The following is a 27,146-nucleotide window of genomic DNA, read 5'->3' on the forward strand; positions in this document are numbered from 1 at the left end:
GTATTTAAAATTGAGAGGTGGGCAACGATGCCAGGGGTGGGGTGTACACCCTGATGGTACTTTGGACTCCGTGTATCGTGCCCACCCCCAAGATCCTATATGTATGTGTAATGAGAGTGTGAGTAATGTGAATGTCTAAGTTGTGGGATAAAATTGAGGCAGAGGCAGCCAGAAGGGGACAGGGGGGGGGGGGGGGGGGGGTAGCCTCCTCTGCACCCTGGTGACATACCCCTACTCCAAGGCCCTGCATGTGTGGGTGGTTGTGGTGGAGCGGGAAGAGGGAGGCAGCTGGAGATGGGGAGGGAAGGAAGGGAGGGGCAGGTGACCCCTCCCTGGGGCCAGCTCCCCCGCTGACCCCAGTAGGCACCCCCATACTCCGCGACCCGCCAGGGAAAGGGGGCCCAGGCCCATCCAGACCGGGCCCAGTGCAGCAGCGCCGCCCGGCCCCACAGAGCCCGGGACAGTCCACCCAACTCCACCACAGAGAAAACTGCACCCACCCCACCATCCACATCCATGTAAATGTAATGTTATTCTAGAAAAACAGTACACAACTGTAAGATACACAGTAAAATAATTTGACATAACTATTTTTTGGAACAGTGTAGCATAACATAAACACAGTGAAGCTGGAGGATGAACCCTAACTTTTTTTCACTCGATAAAAGTTAACGTGAGAGTTCCCAATGGTTTGGGACAAATGCAAACTTCAGTCAGGAGAACAACTGAGATAATCCATCCACAATACAAGGTGTAGTCATTAATATATTGCAACAGCATGGGAATAGAGCAGCTGTGAGGGAATTTGACATTAATGAATCAATTGTACAGAAGTGGAGGAAGCAAGAAGAATGAGTCAAGTAAAGTTTGACTTATCTGACTGTTTTCAATTTCACTTCAATATTATTTATATAGTGCCAAATCACAACAACAGTCGCCTCAAGGCGCTTTATATTGTAAAGTAGACCCTACAATAATACATATAGAGGAAAAAAAACAACAATCATATGACCCCGTATGAGCAAGCACTTTGGCGACAGTGGGAAGGAAAAACTGCCTTTTAACAGGAAGAAACCTCCGGCAGAACCAGGCTCAGGGAGGGGCGGCCATCTGCTGCGACTGGTTGGGTTGAGAGAAGGAAGACAGGATGAAAAACATGCTGTGGAGGAGAGCCGGAGATTAATAACACGTGTGATTGAGCAGAAAGGTCTATTAATACATGCTGAGTGAGACAAGTGACTGAAAAGGAAATACTCAATGCATCATGGGAATACCCCAGCAGTTTACACCTATTGCAGCATAACTAAGGGAGGATTCAGGGTCACTTGATCCAACCCTAACTATACCATCCATCCATCCATCCATCCATCTTCATCCGCTTTATCCGAGGCTGGGTCGCGGGGGCAGCGAGGCCCAGACCTCCCTCTCCCCAGCCACCTCCTCCAGCTTATCCGGGGAAACACCAAGGCATTCCCAGGCCAGCCGAGAGATATAATCTCTCCAGCGTGTCCTGGGTCTGCCCCGGAGCCTCCTCCCGGTGGGACATGCCTGGAACACCTCACCCAGGAGGCGCCCAGGGGGCATCTTTGTCAGATGCCCGAACCACCTCAGCTGGCTCCTTTCGATGTGGAGCAGCAGCTGCTCTACTCTGAGCCCCTCCCGGATGGCCAAACTTCTCACCCTATCTCTAAGGGAGAGGCCAGCCACCCTTCGGAGGAAGCTCATTTCTGCCGCTTGTATCTGCGATCTCGTTCTTTCGGTCTAACTATACGCTTTTTTAAAAAAAGGAAAGTTTTAAGCCTAATCTAGAGATAGTAGAGATCGTGTCTGTCTCCCGAATCCAAACTGGAAGCTGTTTCCACAGAAGAGGGGCCTGAAATCTGAAGGCTCTCCCTCCCATTCTACTCTTAAATACTCTAGGAACAACAAGTAAGCCTGCAGTGCGAGAGCGAATCACAGATACTGGAACATTTTCAGGAGCAGAAAAACTAGTCCAGCTGGATAATAAATATATTAATAAATATATTATTATAAGACAGATATTAGTGTAAGGGGTCTTCAAGGAGGCCTTTTGCCAGATCATTAATGATAACAGTTTTTTGCTTACCATATATTCACCATTTGGATAGATCTCTGTATGCTTGCAGTTGTATGTCTGGCGCAGTCATTTTCAGAAAAATCCTCCCTTTTGACCTCATTCAGGTCAGATAATTATCTATACAGAGACAGGGCTAGAACATATTTATCCTATTGTCCCACAAACACTGGAAGACGTGAAAACTGTTGATCAAAAAATGAATTAATTCTAATTAATTAATTAATTAAAATACTTAAAGTTAATAAAAAATAAAAATTAATTGTGAGAGGACCTGACAATCACAGAGACATAGCCTGTTAAGAATTTTATTAAAAGTAGAATCTAAAAAATACTTTTAAATCTGAGACCATAAAATCAAGTTGTAGTTGTGCTAACACACCCTGTTGCCTTGACTCCTCTCTCCTTGTATCCCTTCCTTGCATCCTCTGCTCATATCTCTGGTGGTAGGGGCTAAGATGTGGAGCAAAGGAGGACAGACTGTAAATTTAGCATGTTTGAATTAACTATGTGAGATAAAGAGTGGTGGTGGAGATGGACTACATTCACTGGAGCCTGACCGTAAAATGCTCTGAAAGGGTGATGATTTCAAAATGAATCCTAATGGCAGGTGAAAGATGCAGAGACAGGTGAGGAAGTGACAAAAATGAGCATTTAGTGGCCAAAACTCCAAAATCATAAAACTGTCAATAAAACAGAAATCCAATGCAGGCACAGGAAAAATGAAAAACAATAAGAGCTGCATGAATTCTCCAAATGCTAAGGAAAGGTGCTTCAATGCTTCTTTTATTGCCTCCTTTAGCAGGGGAGACACTGGAGCATCCTTTATGAAAGGAGCTAAATACTGTCCTTTAATTGATAGCTACATGGCATTTGTAGGCTCTTAACCTGTAATGATTTATTGAGCAAGCTGGGAGGAGGAGGACAGAGATGAAGCACAAAGATAGTGAGAAATGAGCTGATTGGCTGGTGTGTATATTTGAGGATTGGTGGCTTTTTGAATTGTTACTGGAGGTTATAGGCTGGAAGTTTACTTCAACTATGGGATGAAATCACTATCCCATTACTTGGAAAACAGAACTGAAACTGATAAACAAAGAGTGTGGAGAAATGGCTCAGTGGAGTATATTTAAGTCTAAAGTTAAGCAAGAGTTAGATGATGTTAGGATTTGGAATTGACTCGTACCTGTGGATTAATTATTGCATTGCAGGGGCGATTCTAGGATTAGAGCTTTGAGGGTGCTGAGCACCCAGAGAGCTGCCCAGCCAGGCAAAATAAACTTTACACGTCACTATGAGACTTCTTCCCTGTCTCTGTCAGTCCCTGCATCCTTAAATGTCTCCAGCTGTCCTGAGTTCCCTCTGACTGTCTCCTTGGTGCATTTAAACCCCTGCATCCTCCCTGTCTTCGTCGTCTGTTGTCTTCGTCTCCATTATCAGTCATCATAATTTTACCATCTCTGTGCAAGTCTGCAAATTTCTTAATTAAATCACAAGATTCTTAAATTCATCAAGTCTCTCTGTGCCTGGGTCCTCGTCTCAAAACATGACATCGCTGTTTTGTACATTTTAAGACAATTTAATCCCACATTTGTGAAAGAAAAGCAAAACACTTTTTTGAAGTAAATCTTTACTGCAGATACTAATTTTACTAATTTAATAATACTAATTTTGTGTTGTAAGATTTATAAGTTTCATGCTTTCATAGTGGTACTTGGGAGAGCTTGACATTTTTATCAGGTGGTACACACTGTAAAAAGTTTGAGAAACACTGATTAGTGTATGTGTGATTAAGATTAAGGAACTGACCTCCCAGCCCATTGTTCCTTCAGTGGGCTGGTTTCAGTCATTATGCAAATGTACTGTTTATAAGATTGGGGAAACCTGCAGTCAGCTGAGACCGAAGAAGTCACTTGGATGAGTGATGAAACGTTTCTCCCACAAAATGCTACGTCCAGATGAACAGAATCAACTTTTGGAGAAGTGTATGTGTGCTTCTGGAAAACATTTAAAGCTGCAGTACAGAATCTTTGAAACTAGCTAGCTTACAACATTTTTAGAATATAAACAGAGCACTTTGCTTCTCTTTACAGCTCCTCACTCCACCAGGGCTGTTTGGCACTTTCTGATAGAGTGCAAATGTGATGTATGTACTGCGGCAGTCATACAGACAACTGGACGGTCCAAAAGTTGGCCTACCTATTACTGGCTGAGGTTTTAGTAGAGTTGTGGCTGAACCACATAAAAATATATCATTAATTTTAATCTCCCCAATCAATTATAATGTTATGTTGGAAAATGTTATGTTGTGGTTAAAGGGTCAAAAATGTTTCAACACAGTTTGTTTTGCAGATTCTGTATAGCAGCTTTAATATAGGGAGAACACAACTTCCAGATTGTGTGAAATCAGTTTTTTCTCTTTTTCAGTTTAACAGTTTCTGTTTTGCCTGTCACTATTCCCTGTCTGTTTTCTTACCTGTTTCTTCCTGACCTTGTACTTTCTCCTCACGTTCCCCTCTTTCCTCTCTCCCTCTTTGGACTGACAATCATATACAAATAAATTGTATTCAATTAGATGAAAAAATTACATTAATATGAAAAAAATACTATTACGATCACTAACAAAAAGTCCTCTCTCAGTGTACTTTCAACCAAAAGGCAAATAACCAAACCACATGAACATCTAATAAAAATATAAATATTGAAACACTGATCCAACATTATTCTTGATTAACGGATCGTTTGATTTTACACTTTTACCTGAATGTGGCTCCTCTTTTTCAAAAAACTTCCTCATATCCATTATGAACCTGGCTGTCTCTCTGTACACACACACACACACAACAGGAGTTATAAGGTTAATGGGCATTCAGTCAGTTAGCTAGTTAGTATCCATTTCAAACAGGACAGTGGTAACAACAGTAGGCTACGGACAATTATAAGTTTTAGATTTTAAATAGGCTGTATACATTTCAATGGGGGTCACAGGGTGGTCAAATGTCGCTGATTTTACTACAGAGCAGGATGGATTGTAGGTTAGCAAACATCGTCGGAAAACACCTTTTCAACACTGCAGGTTACCTGGGTGTAATGTTTTTCAGCTAAAAAGAAACATGGTCTGACTCCTACCTAACTATATAAAGAGTAACCTAGGGTTAAATGTAGTTAATATGTCCTGTTTTAAGCCAGGCAGAGTCTCAGCCACCATCGCTCTGGCAGAAAGGGCGCTAGAGCCAGAGTAGGGGAAAGATGAGCTGGAACAAACCATTTTGGGAGAGGGGGGTTATCTATACTTTTGTTGTTAAAATGTTACGTCTCAATCAAGTTCTGTATGCTTTTTATATTTTTAGTAGTGTGTCACACAAACAGCAAATATTGTCCAAAAAAAAGTAAGAAATCTTTGAGGGTGCTTCGATTCATTTTAGATTTAGACCAAAATTTTTTTGGTCTAAATTTTTTAATCTTGCATAACAATTTTTTTTAGCCCAAATTAATGGGTTATTTTGGGCTAAAAAAATTTTTGGGCTCACCTGTACTGGAAAGGTCACCTGTACTGTTCCAGAGGTTTTCAACCATCCGGCACGGGCAGAGGCGGCTCACCAGCAGAAGAAACACAGTGCTACAAAGGGAGGAGTAATGTGCTCACTGGCTGTGATTGCACATCTTCCTTTTTTTTTCTCTGTTTAATAAGGTGAGCAAGCTTTCAGTTTGTGTCGTGTGTCACTCTGTGGACTATCAGACTGCACTGTGTTGCAGCTATTATTTGTATGCTAACTATCAATGCATTGTGGCGCTAATCGGCTCTTCCAAAAAATGCATGGTTCATTAAAATCATTTGGTAATGTGTCATAGTTCTGTAATATATCAAAATATTACAATATTTATATTAGTTAAATAAGTGGTTGGTTGCGGTGGAGGGCACTGTGACATTGACAAGTGAGGTTCGTAATTTGCCTAGCAGCCTCGGTTTTGTTTACTTAGGGTAGATGTGCGTCATGTTTGGGAGACGGGTTGGGTGGGTTTTTTGGTTTTTGTTTATTGTTTTTTGTTTTGTGGCTCATATGCGTGTATTCTATTTTTCTATGTTATGCAAGATTAAACTGCTGAATTTGATCACTTATATTTATAATGACTGATGTCCAGGGTGGTGTGAAGGCAGAGGGGGGAAATCTGCTGTTGATCTCATGGAACGTGAAGGGGCTGGGTAGTTCTATAAAAAGGGAAAAAGTTTTCAAGCATTTGAAATCCTTATCTGCAGATATTATCTTTCTGCAAGAGACTCATATTAAAAAAGATACACAACATAGATTAAAGTGCAACTGGGTATCTCAGATATATCTGTCACCATTCACCTCACACGCACGTGCTGTCGCAATACTATTTGGGAAGAATGTCCCATTTCAGATTACTTCTGTGGTTACCGATCCCCTAGGTAGATATATAATGGTCTCTGGTACCACAAATTTTCACCCATTAACACTCCTAAATATATATGGCCCAAACACATATGAAATGAGTTTGTTTAACCATTTAAGACCTGCCATAGAACCAAGCCCGCCAGAGCTTATATTATATTTTTACATGCTGTAGTGCCATTTTTGGGAGCATTTCAAGTTGATTTACATCAATACAACCATTATAGCCCACATTTTAATAATATGTAAGTATTAAGTGCATAGTAATTACATAAATTGCAAAAAAAGTGCAATAAACTACAAAAAAATTGAAAATCGTTTTTGTTTTGTTTTTTACATATATTTCTAGTTAGAGAAATTTAAGAGGCTTATCCCTCAAAACTGTAAATACAAAAAAGTTGCACAAAATAGTTTCCCACCACAGGAAATTTATTTTAAGTGTCTTCATAATTTTATTTTTGAAATACACCAATTTTCATATACTGCAGGAAAAACGAAAATAAATATTATAATGCAAATTTGCAAATAAACAGCATGTGCATCAAAGTAAACTATTTCCAGCAGTGCAATATGAGTCCTAAGCATCCCAGAAACGACACAGAAAGTCATAAAGTCAAAGATAACTTTTAAAAACACCAGTATAGGCTCATAAGGCCACGATGGTAAAAAACTACATTTCCGCAAAATGACATCACTTCCAGTTTCAGGCAGGTCATGGCGGACATGCGATAGTTCACGCTGATGGATGTAGGAAGTGTTTCTGGAATATTATGTTTTTGTTGCTGCAAATGCTTTTTATGCAATTTTTGCAAAACTATATGTGGAAGGAAACTGTGACTTAGGACAAGGTGATGGCATAAGATGTAAGTACAACTCCTCCGGTTTCATATGCAAAAAAAATTATTGCGCTAGCTTAAGTGGTTGCAGTGCTACCGGGATTTAAAAATAGTTATGCAAAACGGAGCATGCCCGCTCCGACCGGCTTTAAGGGGTTAAGAGAATTTTTTATCTGCTCCCAGATAACGATTCTAATATAATAGTGGCTTTAGATCTTAACTGTTATCTCGACCCCTTCCTACATATATCCTCTACACAACTAGTGTCAGAAACACCATCCTCAAAACTATTTGGTGCTCTGCAAGCCAGGCTAATAATTTGAGTTCGCTATGTGAGCTAATGCTTATGGAGGATTTTAAAAACTCTGTTCCTGAGTGTATTGCTCTTTATTTAGGTGAACAGAGGGTTTCCACTTTACAGCAAACTGCCACCTTGGCAGATAAGTTTAAGCTGACTCATAAAGCCAATGCTGTATGACATGATATCCCTCTGTGCCGTAGTACATCTTGGAGAGCTAGGAGTGGGCCAGTTAACAAGGCTAATGTAACTGTGGTTTTAAGATCTAGGGCCAAACTGTGTTTCTTCTGCCACAAGCCTGGCCATGTGGTTGCTAATTGTGTGAAACTGGCACTTAAGCGGAAAACGCATCCGAAGGGAAGAAGTCCTGATTTGAAAACAGTCAGTCGTGGTTCCCAAACTGACAAGGTTGTCAGGCCCAGCAAAAGACCACACTTGGGGCATAGTTGCTTAAGGGGCTCATGTGGTCAGTGTAAGAGGTGAACTAACCCTGAGCTGCCACTGGTTGACCATTTCTCAGGACCTCAAAATAACCTGCAGTGTGACAGATTGTGTATAACACCACCACTCAGACCTGCACACCTGGCTAACAAACATGCCTGTACCCCTGACCTGAGGAATCATCTGAAAACTGTTCCAGTAAGGTCTTCTAGTTGCCTGCTGGGTTCTCCACATGTGATGGCTAAAAAAATTCCTGGCTACCAGATGGGAGACTGTTTTGACGGTCTGGGGCCACCCTCAGTCAGTGTTTTAAACCCACTGAGATGGGGTTGGCAGCTTCCGCAGGCAATGCCTAACTGTTGCTGTGAGGTTTGGCAGGTGAAAAGCCTACAAATTTGGTGGTGCAACGGTTATGGACTTGATTAATTGTTTTGGTTATCGTAACGGGTAGAACCATTTGACAAACCATGGGTTTGTATTTATGGGAGGGGGTGTTACGGCCCTAGCAGGGCCTCTTCCTGAAGTAGCCTGTGTGGGCGTGTCCTACCAGCTCTAATGCCTTAGGTGTCACCTTTTTCTTTTGTACAGCTGACTCACATCAGCAATTAAAGGTATTTAAGCCCAGAGAAAGGTGAGCTCTGGGCCAGAGTGCCATGTTAGTGGTTGCAGCTAGTGAGCTGTGTGTTTGCAGCTAGTGAGCTGTGTGTTTGCAGCTAGTGAGCTGTGTGTTTGCAGCTAGTGAGCTGCGTTCGGTGGCTGTTTACTCCTGCCAGTGTTTGGTGACTAAACTCTTTTTTTGACTTACTTTTCAGTTTATTGACCAACGCTTGAGTTTTGTTTGTTTCCTTAAATGGTGATAGCGGCTTGTCCGTTTCTTTCACTTGAGTTATTAATAGAAACTTTAATAAAACTCTTTAATTTAACCCTTTTGCCTCCTTGTCTCCTTTTTCCGACATTTTTTGTTACTTTCCCTCATCGCCTTGACTCTTTTAGGGGAACGTAACACTGACCCTGCTAACTTTAGGCTGATAGCACTTCAAAATTTTGACCGTAAGATAGTTACAAAAATCCTGGCTGCTAGATTGAACAAACATTTGGCAAACATTATTCATCCTGACCAGATGGGGTTTATCCCTGGTAGACTTTCCTTTTTCAATGTTAGGCTCAATATTAGACTCAATATCATCTATTCCGACTATAAAAATTCTAAGGGAGCCTCTGCTCTAGCCATGAATGCACATAAAACATTTGACCAGGTCGAGTGGCCTTACATGTTTGAGTCACTGCGCAGATTTGGATTTGGTGAATCTTTCATTTCTTGGGTGAAACTGATTTACACAGAACCAATGTGCTCTATTTTGACAAATAACAACCGGTCTGCCCCATTCCTTCTGCAGCGCTCGGTGCAGCAGGGCTGTCCACTATCCCCAGCACTCTTTGCCATCGTTTAGGAGCCTCTCGCTGTGGCTATAAGAGAGCATCCAGATATCAAGGGGCTCCAGGTTGGAGGTGTTGAATCATTAGTTTGTATGCTGATGATGTAATACTGTACTTGCAGGATGCTGAACAATCAGTTCCTCTGCTCCTCAGCCTGATTACAGCTTTTGGTAAATTATCACGATATACCATCAACTGGTCGAAGAGTGAGTTTATGCCTCTTTCCAACAACAGCTCGCCAGAATTCCTGCAGCAAGTTCCATTCAAAGTAGTTAGGTATCATCTAAGCTACCTTGGCCTGATCATACCTAGAGATCCCAAATTAATATTTAAATTGAATTTCACTGAGTACCTGTGGTCTAAAGCAAAGCATTGAATACTGGAAAAAACTACCTCTGTCAATGATGGGATGCATTAATTCAATTAAGATGATTTCTCTTCCCAAATCTTTATATCTATATCAAAATCTCCCCATTTATCTTACAGCGGCCTTTTTCAAACATTTGGACTCAGTCATTCAGTCCAATATTTGGAATAGTAAAAGGGCTAGAATCTCTAAAGTGCATTTGCAGAAAACCAAGAGAGAAGGAGAGCTGGGCCTGCCAGTTTTAAACATTACTACTAGGCTGCTAATATCAGAGTGTTAGTGTTCTGGCAGCAGGACTCCCCTGATGACCAGGCATCAACACCCCCATTGTGGGTTAGACTGGAAGCTGAATAAGTGAACAATTCCTCCCTGTCGGCTATGTTATTTACCAAGTTTGAAAAATTGGACTCTTATAAATGTCTGGGTTTTGTATTAAAACAATCCATTAGAATCTTGAATTAGATTAGACGTTTTTTGGAACTGCCAGACACATCTGTACAGATGCCAATATGTTTCAATCATGACTTTATGCCTCCTTGGCAAGATAAGACTTATCATGACTGGAGAGAAAAGGGTTTACTGTCTATTAAGGATATGTATATTGATAATAAATCTTTTTTATTTGGTCAACTAAAAGGGAAATATAATCTGCCACATTCAAACTTTTATAGATATCTGCAGGTCAAGTATTACATCCCATTCAAGTTTAAAGACTTTGCAACTCTACCATCGGAGCACGGGATCTATGAAATCCTCAAGAGCCGACCTGATTCCAGACATCTTATCACAAAAACTATACAATTATTTGGTGACTCTATTGTAGTGCATACCGTTGAGACTAGGCAGGCTTGGGAGAAAGAATCGGGGATGAAGGTGCCTGAAGTGTCTGTCCAAAATCCACTCCTGCTCTATAAACAGCAGAGACCAATTAATTCAATTTAAAATCCTCCACCGGTTACACTATTCTAAGGTCAGACTGCACAAAATTTTTCCTTCTGTCTCCCCAATATGTGACAGGTGTAGACAGACAGAAGGTACGTTGTTCCATGCCTTTTGGTCTTGTCCCTCATTAACAGGCTTTTGGTTTAAAATATTTGACTGGTACTCCAAGGCATATATGAATCCTCTACAGCCCGAACCTGAACTTGTAATTTTTGGGTGTTCTCTGACGTCAGAGCTACTCCCAACTGCAGGAGCCACTGGAGCTAGGTTTGATTGTCGCCAAGAAATTAATACTGAGGGAATGGAAGTCCCCCACCCCTCCTTCCTTTCAGTTGTGGGTAACAGACATGATGTCCATAATACAAATGGAAAGGTTCAGCAAAGACTCAAAAGATTCTCTTCTGAAAGTTTGGAACCCCTTTTAGGAATACTTTGCAAAATCCAGATTGGGCTGAACTAGACTCAGATTTGTAAACTTTTATCAACTTCAGCTTTTTGTATTTTATTCTGTATTGTGAAGTGCAATTTTGTTTGAATTAATTGTTTTTTTTTCCTGTAATGCATCTGAGCCAGTTTGTGTCTGTCTTTGTTTTGGGTTTGTTTTTGTTTTATTTTTTGAAAATTTCAAACAAAATTATCAAGATGATGTTAGGATGGAGGAGGACGGAGATGATATCCATAAAAAGCTGACTGATCTTAGAATAAATGCAGTTGAAGAAGCTGTCCAAGTGAGTAGAGGAACAGTACAGAAGACAATGGTACCGAATGCAGCAGTAAAGGACAGAAAGAGCATTCAGGCAGCTTAAAAGAAACACAATATAAAGAAGGCTCAGCAGTAATGAGGAAAGAGGAAAATTAAAAGAACATACTGGCAGGAATACTGCAGTAATTTAGGAAGAAGCACACCTATTGAGAATGTGTGGAGTCAGGAAACAACTGCAGAATCCAGTATTAGTAGGTCAAGGAACAATAGGAAGTATGAATTCAAAAAAGCAGAGATCCTGGCTAAAAAAGTTAATCAAATCCTTTGTGGAAATAATTGAACTGATGAAGATTGGTGTGAGAGAGAACAAAAACAAATCATGTTGAAATGTAAAATCAGGAAAATCCTGGAGAAGATGATAGATCTAATGTTAATTTTGTAAAGTGTGAATTCAAAGCAGCTCATAAATGCATAAAACGTACTTCCCCTAGAAGGATCAAGTGTGTTAAATCATGATGAAGCAGTTAGGGGATGAAAGACTGAATGTTCTGCTGCTCTTAGATTAGATTAGATGAAACTTTATTAATCCCTCGGGTGGGTTCCTTAAGGAAATTCAGTTTCCAGTAGCATAGCACCGACAGAAATTACATGTTACAGATACAATAAAGGGGGATGAGAGTAAGGATATAAGCAAAAATATACCATATATACAAATATGCACATATATAAATATAGAATATATAATATGGATTAATATAAAATGGAAATAAAATAAATACATGCTATGCTGCATGGGGATGCTGCACCCACTCAGAGGTCAGAGGTCATGCACAGTAATCACACTGACACCAAGAGAAGAAAAACAGCTGGCAGCAAAGGCAGGGAGGTGTCCTTTCCAGGAGAAGAGGAATATAAAGATGGGGGCGATCGTGGCTCAAGAGTTGGGAGTTCGCCTTGTAATCGGAAGGTTGCCGGTTCGAGCCCCAGCTTGGATACTTCAACCTGTTGCCTACTGGTGGTGGTCAGAGGGCCCGGTGGCGCCAGTGTCCCGCAGCCTCGCCTCTGTCAGTGCGCCCCAGGGTGGCTGTGGCTACAATATAGCTTGACCATCACAAGTGTGTGAATGTGTGTGTGAATGGGTGGATGACTGGATGTGTAAAGCACTTTGGGGTCCTTAGGGACTAGTAAAGCGCTATACAAATACAGGCCATTTACCAATGAATCAGTCATATTTCATACTGATACTGATAGCGATAGATCCAGATCATCAGCAGTTTGATCCACATATGGATTTAAGTGTAGTTGTAAAAATGTTGGACTGTTCCTTTATCAGTATCTAACAGTATGTATATGAGAGCGATGCAATGTCCATGTGTGCATGCTGAAAGAGACTGTGCTGGTCTGACCCCCCTCCTCCTTTCAGGGTGGAGCCTGCTGGAGTCCAATGGTTGACACCAGGGCTGAAGAAGTGTAAGTGTGTATTTAATGTGATTCATGAAAACAAAGCAGTACACATTCAACCATCTTCAAACTGTCACATCACTCATTCACATCTGTGATGTCAGGAGTCATCATTAAAGTGTCAATCAATGAACAAATGATGGATCAATAACTGCAGCTGGATTGTGTTTGTTCTCTCCATCAGATTCCTGTCAACTCACAATCGACACAAACACAGTACACAGAGAACTTAAACTGTCTGACAACAACAGGAAGGTGACACGTGTGATAGAGGAGCAGTCATATCCTGATCATCCAGACAGATTTGATGTTCATCCTCAGCTGCTGTGTAGAAATGGTCTGACTGGTCGCTGTTATTGGGAGGTCGAGTGCAGAGGAGACATTTATATATCAGTGAGTTACAGTGGAATCAGAAGGAAAGGAGGGAGTAATGACTGTGTGTTTGGATGGAATGATCAATCATGGAATCTGCTCTGCTCTGGTGATGGTCCTCGTTCTGTCTGGCACAATAACAAAGAAACATCCATCTCCTCCTCCTTCTCGTCCTCTGTCCCTAACAGAGTAGCAGTGTATGTGGACTTTCCTGCTGGCACGCTGTCCTTTTACAGAGTCTCCTCTGACATTCTGATCCACCTCCACACCTTCAACACCACATTCACTGAACCTCTTTATCCTGGTTTTTATGTCTGGTCTGGTTCCTCAATGTGTCTGTGCTGAGTTGAGCTTGACCTTCCTTGATAATTCAGGATGGAAGGATATCATGCACAGAATTTGAGTTTCTCAATTGTTCAATTATTCCCTTAAGAGTGGGGAGTGATAACAGCTCAAAGTGAGAAAAGGTGGACATGCATCCTAAAACCGGAACAGGGTTCAGCACAAGACAGTGAGAGTGTGAAGCCTTCAGTAATAAAACTTTTCCACTAAAATGATTAAGAAATTGCTCACAGAGAGCCTGAGAGGCCGAGCTCAAAGAGTCCGGACAGAGATTTATCACTGAATTAAATTTTGAATAACATTTGGGGGTTGTGGCTATTAGTCTCAATAATACCTTAAGCTGCTTTAGCTGCCTTTACGGAGTTCTGGTATAGAAAGCGGCTCCTACAAAGAATGTCATAGGTCGTGTCTGCAGTAAATCCTTTCAGATTTACAGCAGACACGACGTAAGGCTCGTATAGTGTCATTTAGGCTTGGTTGATAAGAAGTTCTGGGACGTTTCATCTTTATAGGGGCCACAGTATCTAAGATGGAACAACAGGTGGATAGCATAGCGTTGGCAAAATCATCAACCAAGGGAGGTGTGTAACAGTTAATATCAGTGAAATCTGGATCAAAAAAGGCAAAGTTTAGAAATGCCGTAATGAAGTTAGCCACAGTCTCAGAGTTAATGATACGTACAGGGCGATGACAGCCTTTAGAATTTAAATCAATTGCACACAGCTCAACATCAAACATGACCAAAAAATGGTCAGAAATACCAGCATTATCAAAGCATATGAGAGGAACCAATCCAAAGTATGGCCTTTACGATGAGTTGGTTCCCAGACCCACTGTGTAAGGTTAAAAGAGTCAATTAAGGCAAGAAAATCCTTGGCTAGGGGGTCATCAGCACAACAAATATGTATGTTAAAATCTCCAGTAATAAGAGCTTGGTCATAACCTAGTAAAAATGAACCCACGAAGTCAGCAAATTCACAAATAAAAGACCTATTATATTTAGGTGGTCGATAAATCATAGCACATAGAATCGTTGGGGGTCCAGCAAGCTCCAATAATTGAACCTCAAAACTAGAATAGGTAGGAGAGGGCAGTTGCCGAACTTTAAGTTTGTTTTTAACAACAACAACAACAACAAACTTTATTTATAGAGCACATTTAAAAACAGCGGTATACCAAAGTGCTTAACATAAGAGACGGAGAAGTAACACGAGTATTATAACGCTTTAGCAAAGTATCAAATATACTCACAGGTCAATGCCACTAATAAACAGGGGTAATATAAAATGCATATCAAAATAAAAACATAATAAAAGCACAAGCCATAAAAAAATATGTATAAGAAAAAATAGAGTAAGTCTAAAAGTCAGGTGCGAGCATTAACAAGCAGGAAAGGCGAGATTAAACAAATAGGTTTTTAACCGTGATTTAAAAGATTGGATGGAATCAGACGCCCGGATCACAATCGGAAGGTTATTCCACAACTCTGGTGCAGCCAGGGCAAACGCTCGGTCACCTCTAGACTTCAGCCGAGATCTAGGCTGCACCAAGAGTAACTGAGTAGATGATCTTAATGCTCTGGCAGGAACATACGATTTAAGGAGTTCCTTAAGGTAGCTCGGTGCTGTGTTGTTGGTCATTTTAAACGTGAGCAGCAGTATTTTAAATTGGATGCGGTAAAAACAGGGGCCATGCCTCCACCTCTTCCCGATGGTCTCAGTGAACTGAAGAACACACAGTCCAGAGATAGTAGCTCTGAAAAGGAAGAGGACTCACCAGGACGAATCCAAGTTTCAGTCAATAACAGAGCATCAAGCCGAGAGGTGAGGAAGAGGTCATTTAAGATGAAGGTTTTATTCACCAGCGATCTTGCGTTTAATAAAGCCATCCGAGAGATTGGCATCTTATGTCTGCTGGAAGCACGTCTTAGCTGGCTTAAATACCTGTGCCGTACACCATCACTGGGGATCCAAACACGAACAGGCAGAGAAACCGGACAGGCTTGTTTACTGACCGGACAGATCCAGCGATGGTTGAGCAGCCTGAAGGATGATGGATCCTGAGCAGATGGAAGTCGTATAATCCCCGCGGTGGTGAGGGAATTAGCTGCAGCTGATTCCCTCACCTTAAATCACCTTGTTGTTGAATTGTGCTATACAAATAAACTTGCCTTGCCTTGCCTTGCCTTAAAGCGTAAGCCTTAAAGCGAACCCGAAACCCACTCCATTTGCCCCGCTTCCTATAGCGCTTCTTAGGCAGGGAGCAGAGAGGGGAACCATATGAACCAGTGGAAGAGATGATATGTGGAAAGGTAGCGTCTCCCAAATTCCAGCCTTGATCCAACCCAGCATTGGGGGGAAAACGAAGATTTAACAGAGTATCCCGGTCATAAGTGATTAATGCATAACCATCTGGGGGGCATAGTGCCAGACATAGCTGGACTTGCCATTGGGCATACCAGGCATTTGCTTGGTGAGCCGATGGTAATTTCTCGTTTTAAATGGGCTGATGTTTTTTTGTTGTTGTCTTTTTTTTCCCGTAACAGTGTAAACTGTGAAAGGTGGCGGATTGGACAGATGCTGGCAGATGTTTAAAAATAACTCAATTGTTTGGTAGTAGCTATGGTGGAGCTTTCACAGATTCAGTAAAATTAGCAAGTGGTGGAGGCCAGCAGGTGGATAAGGGAAAGGGGAGGGGGAGGAGGAGAGACCCGCCGGTCCGACTGTCAGGTGAACTGAGCTTCAGGTAAGAAGTTATGACCTGCAGTCTATTTTTTATTTTATTCATAAGGTTAGTTAGTAGAGTTGCAAACCGTCCGGTAAAAAACGGAATCCTCTATTCAGAGTTAATATTATGCATTTCGTATGGAGCTGAAAATAAACGCGATTTGTCCTGTACTTCAGCTACAATAAAAAAAAAAGACAAAAAGCTGGAGTTATTCTGCGTCTTTACGCTGTCAGCTGCCTCTTCTTGTCTCTCTCCTCCCTCTCCTGCTGCTACTTCAATCACGAAACTGATCAATGATCAGCTGATCAGCGTTTCTGCCGCAAGTCCCGTCTCTCTTGGTTGTTTATCTCCCACTTTGCACCAGAAGGAGGAAACTAGCGGAGGTCGCGTTGAACAGCAGAAGCGCCTTTAAACTTGATGAGCTGTTGTTAGAATTTATTTAATATTACTTTCTAGGATCAGCTGATGTTTGTTGGAGCCACAGACGTAAAAGCTGCTGGTCATCGGTTTGGTTGTCTGGTGAGAGGGAAACATGAAGATGAAACCAGTAGATGTCCGTACTTAATCATCAGAGCTGAACAGGCGATGGAGAAACAGGTTTACCTTTTCGGTGACATGAATGGGTAATTTTTTTCAGGGTCCCAACATAATTTCTTCAGATGAAAGTACTGTACATGATGCCAGTATTTTCCCACATTTTCTAGATTCTGTACACCAGTACTTTGTGCAAAATGCCATCAAAAAGTCAATTAAGTTTTATTCTTTCTCACCTGTCTTTCTGTCTCCTTTCACTTTTTAAAGGTTGCCATGTTAGAAAAAATATTTTGCCCTGCCATGCTGTTTATTGATGTGGTAAATAAATAGTTTATGAAAATATCACTAAATCTGTCATTTATTATTTTTAATATTCAGTAATGGTCATGTCTCACCTCTAGTCTTCTCTGTCTTAATTTCAGGTTTCCACCATATGTTGTAGATAGTTCAGGAGGTTAACTCAACCAAGCAGTCTTTGGGTTTCGGCTAAGTACTGTTTAGAATACCAGAATAGGGAGGATGGTGTAGGTTTAAGTTTATTAGATGGATACATATGTACCAACAAGTCAGTGTACATCACTGTCACAACGACGTTTGTTTTCATTCAAAGGCTTTATGGTTTTTCCTATAGTACCTGGTGGGCCGGTCTCTAGCCAAAATGCCCAGGCTGATTTTTTGTACCAGTCCAGCCCTGGTGCCAGAAAGATAACAAAAAATAAACAAATATCAAGGAAAAGAGATCGACAACAGAGATGAGGACGGCCTGCCGTACACACTGGCGTCATCTTTGAACTAGAGATGGACCGATCAGATATTAAGCTTATCAGAGGGCAGTAAAGACCGCCAAAAACTCCTATTTTTCACAACTTATTGCTGTTAATTCACATAACCCTCGTGTTCTGTATAATACCATTAATTCTGTACTGAATGCAGAGGATCATGTTCTTTTGCAATCTTCTGAGGTTATATGTAATAGGTTTCTTAATTTGTTTGTGGATAAGGTTGCCAGTTTGAGACCCTCCACTTTATCTTCTGTTGAAAGCAGCCGGCCCTCTCCCCTTTCGACGGGTTGTGTGTGAGACTTTAAATCATCAAACTGTAAATTATAAATTTTAAATTGTTATTGATCCCTTTACTCCTGGTCCTAAAGTGTATATTTATTTTCTTACTCTTCTTATATTTATTGTTTGTTTACTTGCACTACTGTAACTGGAGCCTCGTCGTCTCGTCTCTATATACTGGACTGTATGTAGCAGAGATGACAATAAAGTTTACTTTGACTTCAGCAGCGAGCAGGCGCACAGAGGGGTCTCGCGCTCACTTTTCGCGGATAGAATTTCGAAAAAACATCAGTGCAAATTATAAGTCTGTATCATGATGTCTGGTGTTTTTGTGTTTGTTGGTTTGTTTTTAGTTTGTTTTATTTTGTGAGTTGGTTATTAGATGCTGCTCCAGCCGGTCAGAGAATCCCCCGCCGCCCCGCCCTCTCCTCCCTGTGCTGCAAGCAGCAAGCACACCTCGCAAACGGAGGGCGCCCTTACTCCCAGCAAATGGGCGATAGAAAACCGATCGGTGCCTATGCCATTCCCAATATGCGCTGGCATGACGTCGGGGCAGCATGAGTACAAGCATTTTTTTTTTTTTTTTTTTGCCGATGCCCACGACGCTGCCCCCCAACACGATGCCGCCCCGGGTAACCGCCCGTGTTGCCCGTATCTAAAACCGCTACTGTTTCCTACTGTTGGACCACATATTTTGAACATAATCAATACCAGCCTTTTGTCAGGTCAAGTACCAAGTAAGTTTAAGCATGCAGTTATTTATCCCTTACTTAAGAAGCCAGGCTCAGATATTTCAGTAATGTCAAATTTTAGACCCATCTCTAAACTTCCTTTTCTGAGTAAGATCTTGGAAAAGGTTGTTCACACTCAGCTGATGGATTATCTAAACAACTCTCAAATGTTTGAAGTTTTTCAGTCTGGCTTTAGGCCGTTTCATAGCACAGAGACAGCTCTCATAAAGGTTATGAACGATATCCTGGTAGCGACAGACTGTGGTAAACACGTAGTGCTTATACTACTAGATATGACTGCTGCATTTGACACAGTGGATCACGACCTGCTGATCTCTCGATTACAGCATTGTGTGGGCATTTCTGGCTTGGCACTCCTGTGGATAAAATCATATCTCTCAAACAGGAGCTTCTGTGTTAAGTTGGGCTCGTCATCGTCCTCTGTGGCCCCTCTGCCATGGGGTGTACCACAGGGATCTATTCTTGGGCCATTACTGTTTTCATTGTATCTCCTGCCACTGGGTGCAATCTTTCATAAACATAAAGTTTCATTTCATCTATATGCTGATGATTGCCAGCTTTATTTTCCTTTCAGTCATTCTGATAGCTCCCCACTTAGACTCCTGCTTGATTGCCTCAGTGATTTTAAGTCATGGATGGCTCAAAACTTTTTAAATTTTAATGAACGTAAAACGGAAGCAATTCTGTTTGGCTCGAATCGTTCCTCTGATATCCCTGATGTTGACCTTGCTGCTCTGACCCCTCACTTGAAGAGCTCGATTACCAATCTTGGGTTAAAAATCAACTCTGCACTTACCTTTGATGGCCACGTGAATGGGGTGGTGAAATCATCATTCTATCAACTCGGGCGTCTGTCGAAGGTTAAACCTTTTCTTTCAAGGCGTGACTTGGAGACTGTTATTCAGGAGGAGGAGACTGAGCGTTCTCTATCGTGGGTCCTAAGCTTTGGAATAATCTTCCTCTTCACATTAGGCAATCGACGTCAGTGCTGGTTTTTAAATCCAGATTGAAAACGCATTTTTATTCACTGGCTTTTGACTCAGTGGTTGACTGACTTGTATTTTATTGTTTTCGCTATGTTTATTATTTTATCGTATTTATTATTCTTATGGTATCTATTATGTTTCTATTGTTCAGCACTTTGGTCAGCCTTTTGTGTTTTTAAAGTGCTATATAAATAAACAATGATGATGATGATGATATTACGTATTGGTATCGGTCCGATACTGACGTAAATTACTGGCTCGGATATCAGAGAGAAATAAAAAATGTAATCCGATCCATTAAATATCAAAAAAGCACCTCACAAAACTTGCGACACGGCATAACTCAGCTCATAACCGTAGCACGTCGGAGCAATGTGCTCTCTTGATAGAGCGGCTGTGTGTATTTGGAGCCTCGCTACCAAACCAGCATTTCATCTCCGATGAAGTTATCCCAGAGAGAAGTAAAGCAAGTGTGTAAGTTCGTCTCTGAATGTTTGTAAAGCATTCCCACGTTAAGCTTAACAACCAATATATGGAGCGACTGCCTCTTCTCTCTCCTTCCCTCTCCTGTTGCTACTTCAATCATGAATCTGATCAATGATCAGCTGATCGGCTTTTCTGTCACGAGTCCGTCTCTCGTCTTTGTTTTTGGCCCACTTTGCACCAGAAAGAGGAAACCAGCAGCTGAATAACAGCAGCACGTTTAACCTTGATAAGCTATTGTTAGAATGTATTTAATATTACTTTCTACACCAGGATCCTTTTCTACATAGCTGACGGCTGGTAACTGTACAGGGGCTGATCTAGCAAAGTTTAGCTAGGGGGGCCGATAGGGCATTAACAGGGAAAAGGGGGGCACAAAGACATACTTTTCTTTCTTATTCTCATTTAAAATGTCTAGCTTTTAATAAATAATTATCTGAATCTTAAACCAAAGTTTTAATCTGATGTAAAATGTATAGAAGTTGTGAGATTATTCTGTTATCATATGTTATCTTATATCTGTAGTTAAAGTAGTTGAATTATGTTAACTGCTGTAGGTCATATAATTTCCTTTAGTTTAGATGGTGTGCTGTGTATGTAGTTTAGTTCTCATTATACTTTTGGGTTAAAAGAACATATTCATTTTGTAGTTCATTAGATAAAGTGTGCATCACTCTGTATCCTTGATCTGCTGTGAATGTCTCACACTGTGTTCTTGACATGTTTTACTGCTGAATCATGAAAAGAAAGGTTGTATGCAGGAGACTCTGTGTCTAGGACAGGGGAGACAGACCACATTCCATACCCACACCTTTACAGAGAGCAGAAAGACAGGGAGCCGAGGTCATAACTTAGGCGCCGTAACAGAGAAAGAATGTGAATGTTTAGGCTTTTACGACTAGGTGGGGGCCACTAGAGGCTATAAGAGCTTGAGTAACCCTCCACCATTTTGAGAAATGCGGCAACCCTCTGTCAGCATCTCTCCCGTCCGGACGTTCTAATGCTCTTAAGTGTTGAATTGTATGGAAATAAATGATTGTTGATTGAGCATTTATACACCGAGTATTGTCCTTCCTTCAGCCCAAAGATTAAAAGAATTGGGAGATTCCAACAAAGTCCATTACTGTATATAGTAACTGTTAAGTCTAATAAGCTATACTACTTTTTCCTTTGGGAAGATACCATCTGTGCAGTCTGCAATTCTGTTGAAAAAAGATGTTGAATCTATTTAATTATTCTTGAAAAATAATTTATTCTGTGCATTTTTTTTCACACTGCATCAAATTAAAGTTGATTACGTCGATTAAGCATCATGAGGTGGAGGGTGGTTCCCTATTTTTTTTTGCTGGGAGTTGGCAACCCTATTAGTTAGGTTGCTTAATATTTCTGCTAAGTACTCTTTAAAATACCAGAATAGGAAGGATGGAGTAGGTTTAAGTTTATTAGATTGATCAGTATTGCTGAACTATGAAATATTTTGGGTGCAGTGTATTTTTACATACATACAGGTATAACAGAATAGCTTTAGTGTTGTTGTTTATTTAAAGTTGAGTATGAACTTATACAAAATGCAGCAAGATATTAAAAAACTGTTTTATTGATTAAAAAACACACTACATTGGATTCATATCGTTATCGGCAGATATCTAAATTTATGATATCGGTATCGGACATAAAAAAGTGGTATCGTGCCATCTCTACTTTGAACGTTACCCCATGAAAATGAGAGTCTGCTGCTTCTACTTCTCTGAATCATAAAGACCAATCTCTTTATGAAAACAGTGTTGTTGGGGTAAGTTCACTTTGTATTTTGTTGTATGGTGCTCAAAGTCATCAACACATGTTTAGGAGGACGTTTCGCCAAACTGTGGAGCTCATACACGACTCACACGCCTGTACAAGCTCTGCATCTGTGATTTCCTGAAAACATGATCTATGTAACACATTCAGTGTTTTCTCTGAGATGTGGATAGTGTGGGTAAGACTTCTGACTCAGAAGTATATGTCACACTCAGAGACACAACAATGTTTTTATCAAATTCAAATTTTATTTGTCACATAAACAGTCATACACAGTACGATATGCAGTGAAATGCTTAGACAACTGCTCGTGACCTAAAGAAAAAAAAGGAGAGGCTATGAATAAGATAGGAAATAAATATGAAAATTAAAAAGGGGTAAATTTAATTAGGAAGGAATACAATAAAATAAAATATAAAAATTAAAGTTAAAAATGAAATAACTGTACAACACAAATTAGAATGAAGGGTAAATTTAACTGGGAAAGAATAAGATAAAATATATAAATTAAAGTTGAAAATAAAATATCTGTACAACAAAATACACAATACACAGTAAGGAAATATATAAGAATGTATGAAGAAATATATATATATATATATATATATATATATATATATACATATATATATATATATACATATATATATATATATACATATATATACATATACATATATATACATATATATACATATATATATATATACATATATATATATATATGTCATCATTTTAAGTGGGGGAACTTGCACAATCGGTGGCTGACTAAATACTTTTTTGCCCCACTGTATTTATTTATTTATATATATATATATATATATATATATATATATATATATATATATATATATATATATATATATACCACACACACACCCAGCACGCCCCTGCGGGCGGTTTATCCTTCAAGCTCGGGTCCTCTACCAGAGGCCTGGGAGCTTGAGGGTCCTGCGCAGTATCTTAGCTGTTCCCAGGACTGCGCTCTTCTGGACAGAGATCTCCGATGTTGTTCCCGGGATCTGCTGGAGCCACTCGCCTAGCTTGGGAGTCACCGCACCTAGTGCTCCGATTACCACGGGGACCACCGTTACCTTCACCCTCCACATCCTCTCGAGCTCTTCTCTGAGCCCTTGGTATTTCTCCAGCTTCTCGTGTTCCTTCTTCCTGATATTGCTGTCATTCGGAACCGCTACATCGATCACTACGGCCGTCTTCTTCTGTTTGTCTACCACCACTATGTCCGGTTGGTTAGCCACCACCATTTTGTCCGTCTGTATCTGGAAGTCCCACAGGATCTTACCTCGGTCATTCTCCACCACCCTTGGGGGCATCTCCCATTTCGACCTCGGGACTTCCAGGTTATACTCACCACAGATGTTCCTGTACACTATGCCAGCCACTTGGTTATGGCGTTCCATGTATGCCTTGCCTGCTAGCATCTTGCACCCTGCTGTTATGTGCTGGATTGTCTCTGGGGCATCTTTACACAGCCTGCACCTGGGGTCTTGCCTGGTGTGATAGACCCCAGCCTCTATGGATCTTGTGCTCAGAGCTTGTTCTTGTGCTGCCATGATTAGTGCCTCTGTGCTGTCTTTCAGTCCAGCTTTGTCCAGCCACTGGTAGGATTTCTGGATATCAGCCACCTCCTCTATCTGCCGGTGGTACATACCGTGCAGGGGCCTGTCCTTCCATGATGGTTCCTCGTCTCCCTCCTCTTTCTTGGGTTTCTGCTGCCTGAGGTATTCACTGAGCACTCGGTCAGTTGGGGCCATCGTCCCAATGTATTCTTGGATGTTCGTTGTCTCATCCTGGACTGTGGTGCTGACACTCACCAGTCCCCAGCCCCCTTCCTTCCGCTTAGCGTACAGCCTCAGGGTGCTGGACTTGGGGTGAAACCCTCCATGCATGGTAAGGAGCTTTCTTGTCTTTATGTCAGTGGCTTCTATCTCCTCCTTTGGCCAGCCTATTACCCCAGCAGGGTACCTGATCATGGACAGGGCGTACGTGTTGATGGCCCGGATCTTGTTCTTACCATTCAGCTGACTCCTCAGGACTTGCCTGACCCTCTGCAGGTACTTGGTGGTTGCAGCTTTTCTAGCGGCCTCTTCATGGTTCCCATTCGCCTGCGGGATCCCCAAGTACTTGTAACTGTCCTCTATGTCTGCAATGTTGCCTTCTGGTAATTCAATCCCCTCAGTTCTGACTACCTTCCCTCTCGTTAATGATCTCACTGAGGGGGTTCAGGCCTATGCAGAACAGCAGTGGGGACAGAGCATCTCCTTGGTAGATCCCGCACTTGATGGTGACTTGTGCTATGGGCTTGGAGTTGGCCTCTAGTGTTGTACGCCACATCCCCATTGAGTTCCTGATGAAGGCTCTTAGGGTCCCATTGATCTTGTACAATTCTAGGCATTCCAGTATCCAGCTGTGGGGCATTGAGTCATAGGCCTTCTTGTAATCAATCCAGGCAGTGCACAGATTGGTCAGTCTGGTCTTGCAGTCTCGACTGACTGTTCTGTCTACCAGTAGCTGGTGTTTTGCGCCTCTGGTATTCTTGCCAATTCCTTTCTGTGTCCCGCTCATGTATTGACCCATGTGCCTGTTCATCTTAGCCGATATGATGCCTGACAGGAGCTTCCATGTAGTACTGAGGCAGGTTATTGGTCGGTAGTTGGAGGGGACCGGTCCCTTCTTGGGGTCCTTGGGGATCAGGACCGTCCGGCCTTCAGTTAGCCATTCCGGGTGTCTCTCGTTAACTAGCAGCTGGTTCATTTGTGCTGCCAGACGCTCGTGGAGTGCAGTCAGCTTCTTCAGCCAGTAGGCGTGAACCATGTCGGGCCCTGGTGCTGTCCAACTCTTCATACTGGAGACCCTTTCTTGGATATCTGCCACTGTGATGGTTACTGGACCCTGTTCAGGGAGGTCGCTGTGGTCTGCCCTCAGATCCTCTAGCCACTGAGCATTGTCGTTATGGGTTGCATCCTTCTCCCATATGCTCTTCCAGTATTGCTCCGTCTCCAGCCTTGGTGGTGCTGTTCTCTTATTGTTCCCTTGCCACTGAGAGTACACCTTTGCTGGTTCTGTGGAGAACAGCTGGTTTATTCTCCTGCCTTCTATCTCTCTGGTGTACCTCCTCAAGCGGCTGGCCAAGGCTGTATATATATATATATATATATATATATATACACATATATATATTAGGGGTGCAACGATACACAAAATTCACGGTTCGGTTCGGTTGGATACTTTGGTGTCACGGTTCGATATTTTTTCGATACAAAAAAATGTTCAAGCATTTTTAATTTGTCATTTATTAAAATTATAAATATATATTTTAACTCAAAAGTACAGTTTTTAAATTTAACCCTAACCCTTGTGCGTGTTTTTTATTTTGACAGCGAATGCACACCTGCGGACCACTTATGTGCAGCCCTGGTTATTTAGCTCATCATATTGCAGCCACAGAAATTATTTTGTCCATGAAACCATAAAGCTGCACTTTCTTTTTGCCTTATAGTCTGATTTGTCATAACTTCTCCGTTTTGTGGTAAGCTTTTCTTTGGCTGTCACTTCTTCACCCTGACCTGTCTTATTTGGCTCAGCAGAACTGAAATGCTTTTACACACGCACTCACATAATTTCAGCGATTCTCTGCGCGATCAACCTCTCACATGTTTAAGCTTGCTGCGGGAGATTTCACTTGTCATGTTTGCATAGTAAGCTAACGATTAATAAGACGATGTCAGAGGAATTGGTGCACAAATTATCATCACTCACAGATCAGTGCTGTCGCTCTCTATACACAGTTCGCACGATTGCAAAGTGAAAGCAAAAAAACAAGCGCAAATTCAAACGCGATTTCAATATGTCACATATTGACAGTGGCTCACCGATGCCAATGACATAATTACCCAGCTACATTTCTGAAAGAATGCAAAAGCATTGACATATATTTTTCCTTCCTACAATAGCCCGACGGGCAGGGTAGCCCGACTGAAAAAATCGCTAGCCCCAGGACGTCAGGCTAGCGATATTGCAAGCCCTATATCTGATTGAGGAATCACTCATCTTTGGAAAAGAGAGTTTATTACAGAGAAATGTCTCTTTCCAAAATAAAAGCTATACTATCCGCTTCTTCTGGGCTATGTTCTCAGCAGCATAAGGAGAATCATGTGCTAACAGCTGTCTAAATGACTCGGCTAAAGTTAGTAGCATGCTTGTTGTTTTTGTCTTTGCACTAGGATGATGTCGGCGTAAATGTGCAGTCATATTCGTTGTGTTCCCACTAGTGCTTTCAGGTTAATCTCGTTGAAATGACCTTAACACCACAACACGGCAAATCTCCGTTAACGAGCTACCGCCGATCGCCCCGTGCATGGGGCTAGACGGCTAACACGTTAACGAGCTAACTGCGCTAACACACTAGTTCCCACCCATGTAATTGAGCATTGCATGGCACATCCAACATACTGTTTTACTTTAGTCCATGACTCGCTTACCTTCAGGGTCATACGTCACATGAAAACCAAAATAATTCCAAACGCCAGATCTGAATGAGGGTGGGGGAGGTGCCCTGCGCTCTTCCTTCTGACTATGCTATCTGTGTGGAGCACTCAGTGGATCTGCGCTCGACAGTGCAGCCTAGGCGGAGTAGTCGAATGCAGATTCACTGAGCGCTCCACGCAGACAGCATCGTCAGAAGGAAAGTTGATAAAATAAATTACAAATGTTGTATTGTTCGATACATATGCGTACCGAACCGAAAGCACTGTATCGAACGGTTCAATATCGATACGAATATCGTTGCACCCCTAATATATTAGGGCTGCCACAAACGATTATTTTGATAGTCAACTAGTCACCGATTATTTTTGCGATTAGTCGACTAATCAGATCATCATCCATTGAACGTAAAAGTACAGCTTATTGCACCAGCAGCATCTGCTCTTATATAACTATCATTAGCTTACAGCTTTAAGTGTTTAAGGTCTGTGCTAACTAAAAATAAAGACAAGATGATAGTTAATTGAATTCTAATTAAATGTGCAGATTGTTTCGGTGGAGTTTAATAAACTCAGCCGATTTACTCAG

The 27,146-nt window shown here is 41.4% G+C and overlaps 1 protein-coding gene and 1 long non-coding RNA gene across 3 annotated transcripts in view; one reads left to right on the top strand and one right to left on the bottom strand.

Moving 5' to 3' along the window:
* LOC309700665 (NACHT, LRR and PYD domains-containing protein 3-like) overlaps positions 1-27,146 on the top strand; it is a 267,254-nt gene that overhangs the window by 137,415 nt on the left and 102,693 nt on the right. The window contains exons 10-11 of one of the 2 annotated variants that reach the window (XM_082524379.1): positions 12,958-13,004; positions 13,180-21,308. The exons of the other annotated variant lie outside the window; for it this stretch is intronic. Coding sequence (XP_082380505.1) covers positions 12,958-13,004; positions 13,180-13,712 — 580 coding nt within the window. The 3' untranslated portion in view covers positions 13,713-21,308. Of the gene's footprint in view, positions 1-12,957; positions 13,005-13,179; positions 21,309-27,146 lie in introns of those variants that run through there. 2 annotated transcript variants of the gene reach the window in all.
* Positions 199-19,633, bottom strand: LOC309700700. The gene is made up of 3 exons (XR_014274720.1): positions 19,580-19,633; positions 4,856-4,917; positions 199-4,634 (listed from the first exon to the last, which is right to left on the bottom strand). It is a non-coding gene; the product is annotated as an uncharacterized lncRNA (long non-coding RNA).

Source organism: Aulonocara stuartgranti (genome assembly GCF_965226115.1).
Source record: "Aulonocara stuartgranti genome assembly, chromosome: 23".
Lineage (NCBI taxonomy): Eukaryota > Metazoa > Chordata > Actinopteri > Cichliformes > Cichlidae > Aulonocara > Aulonocara stuartgranti.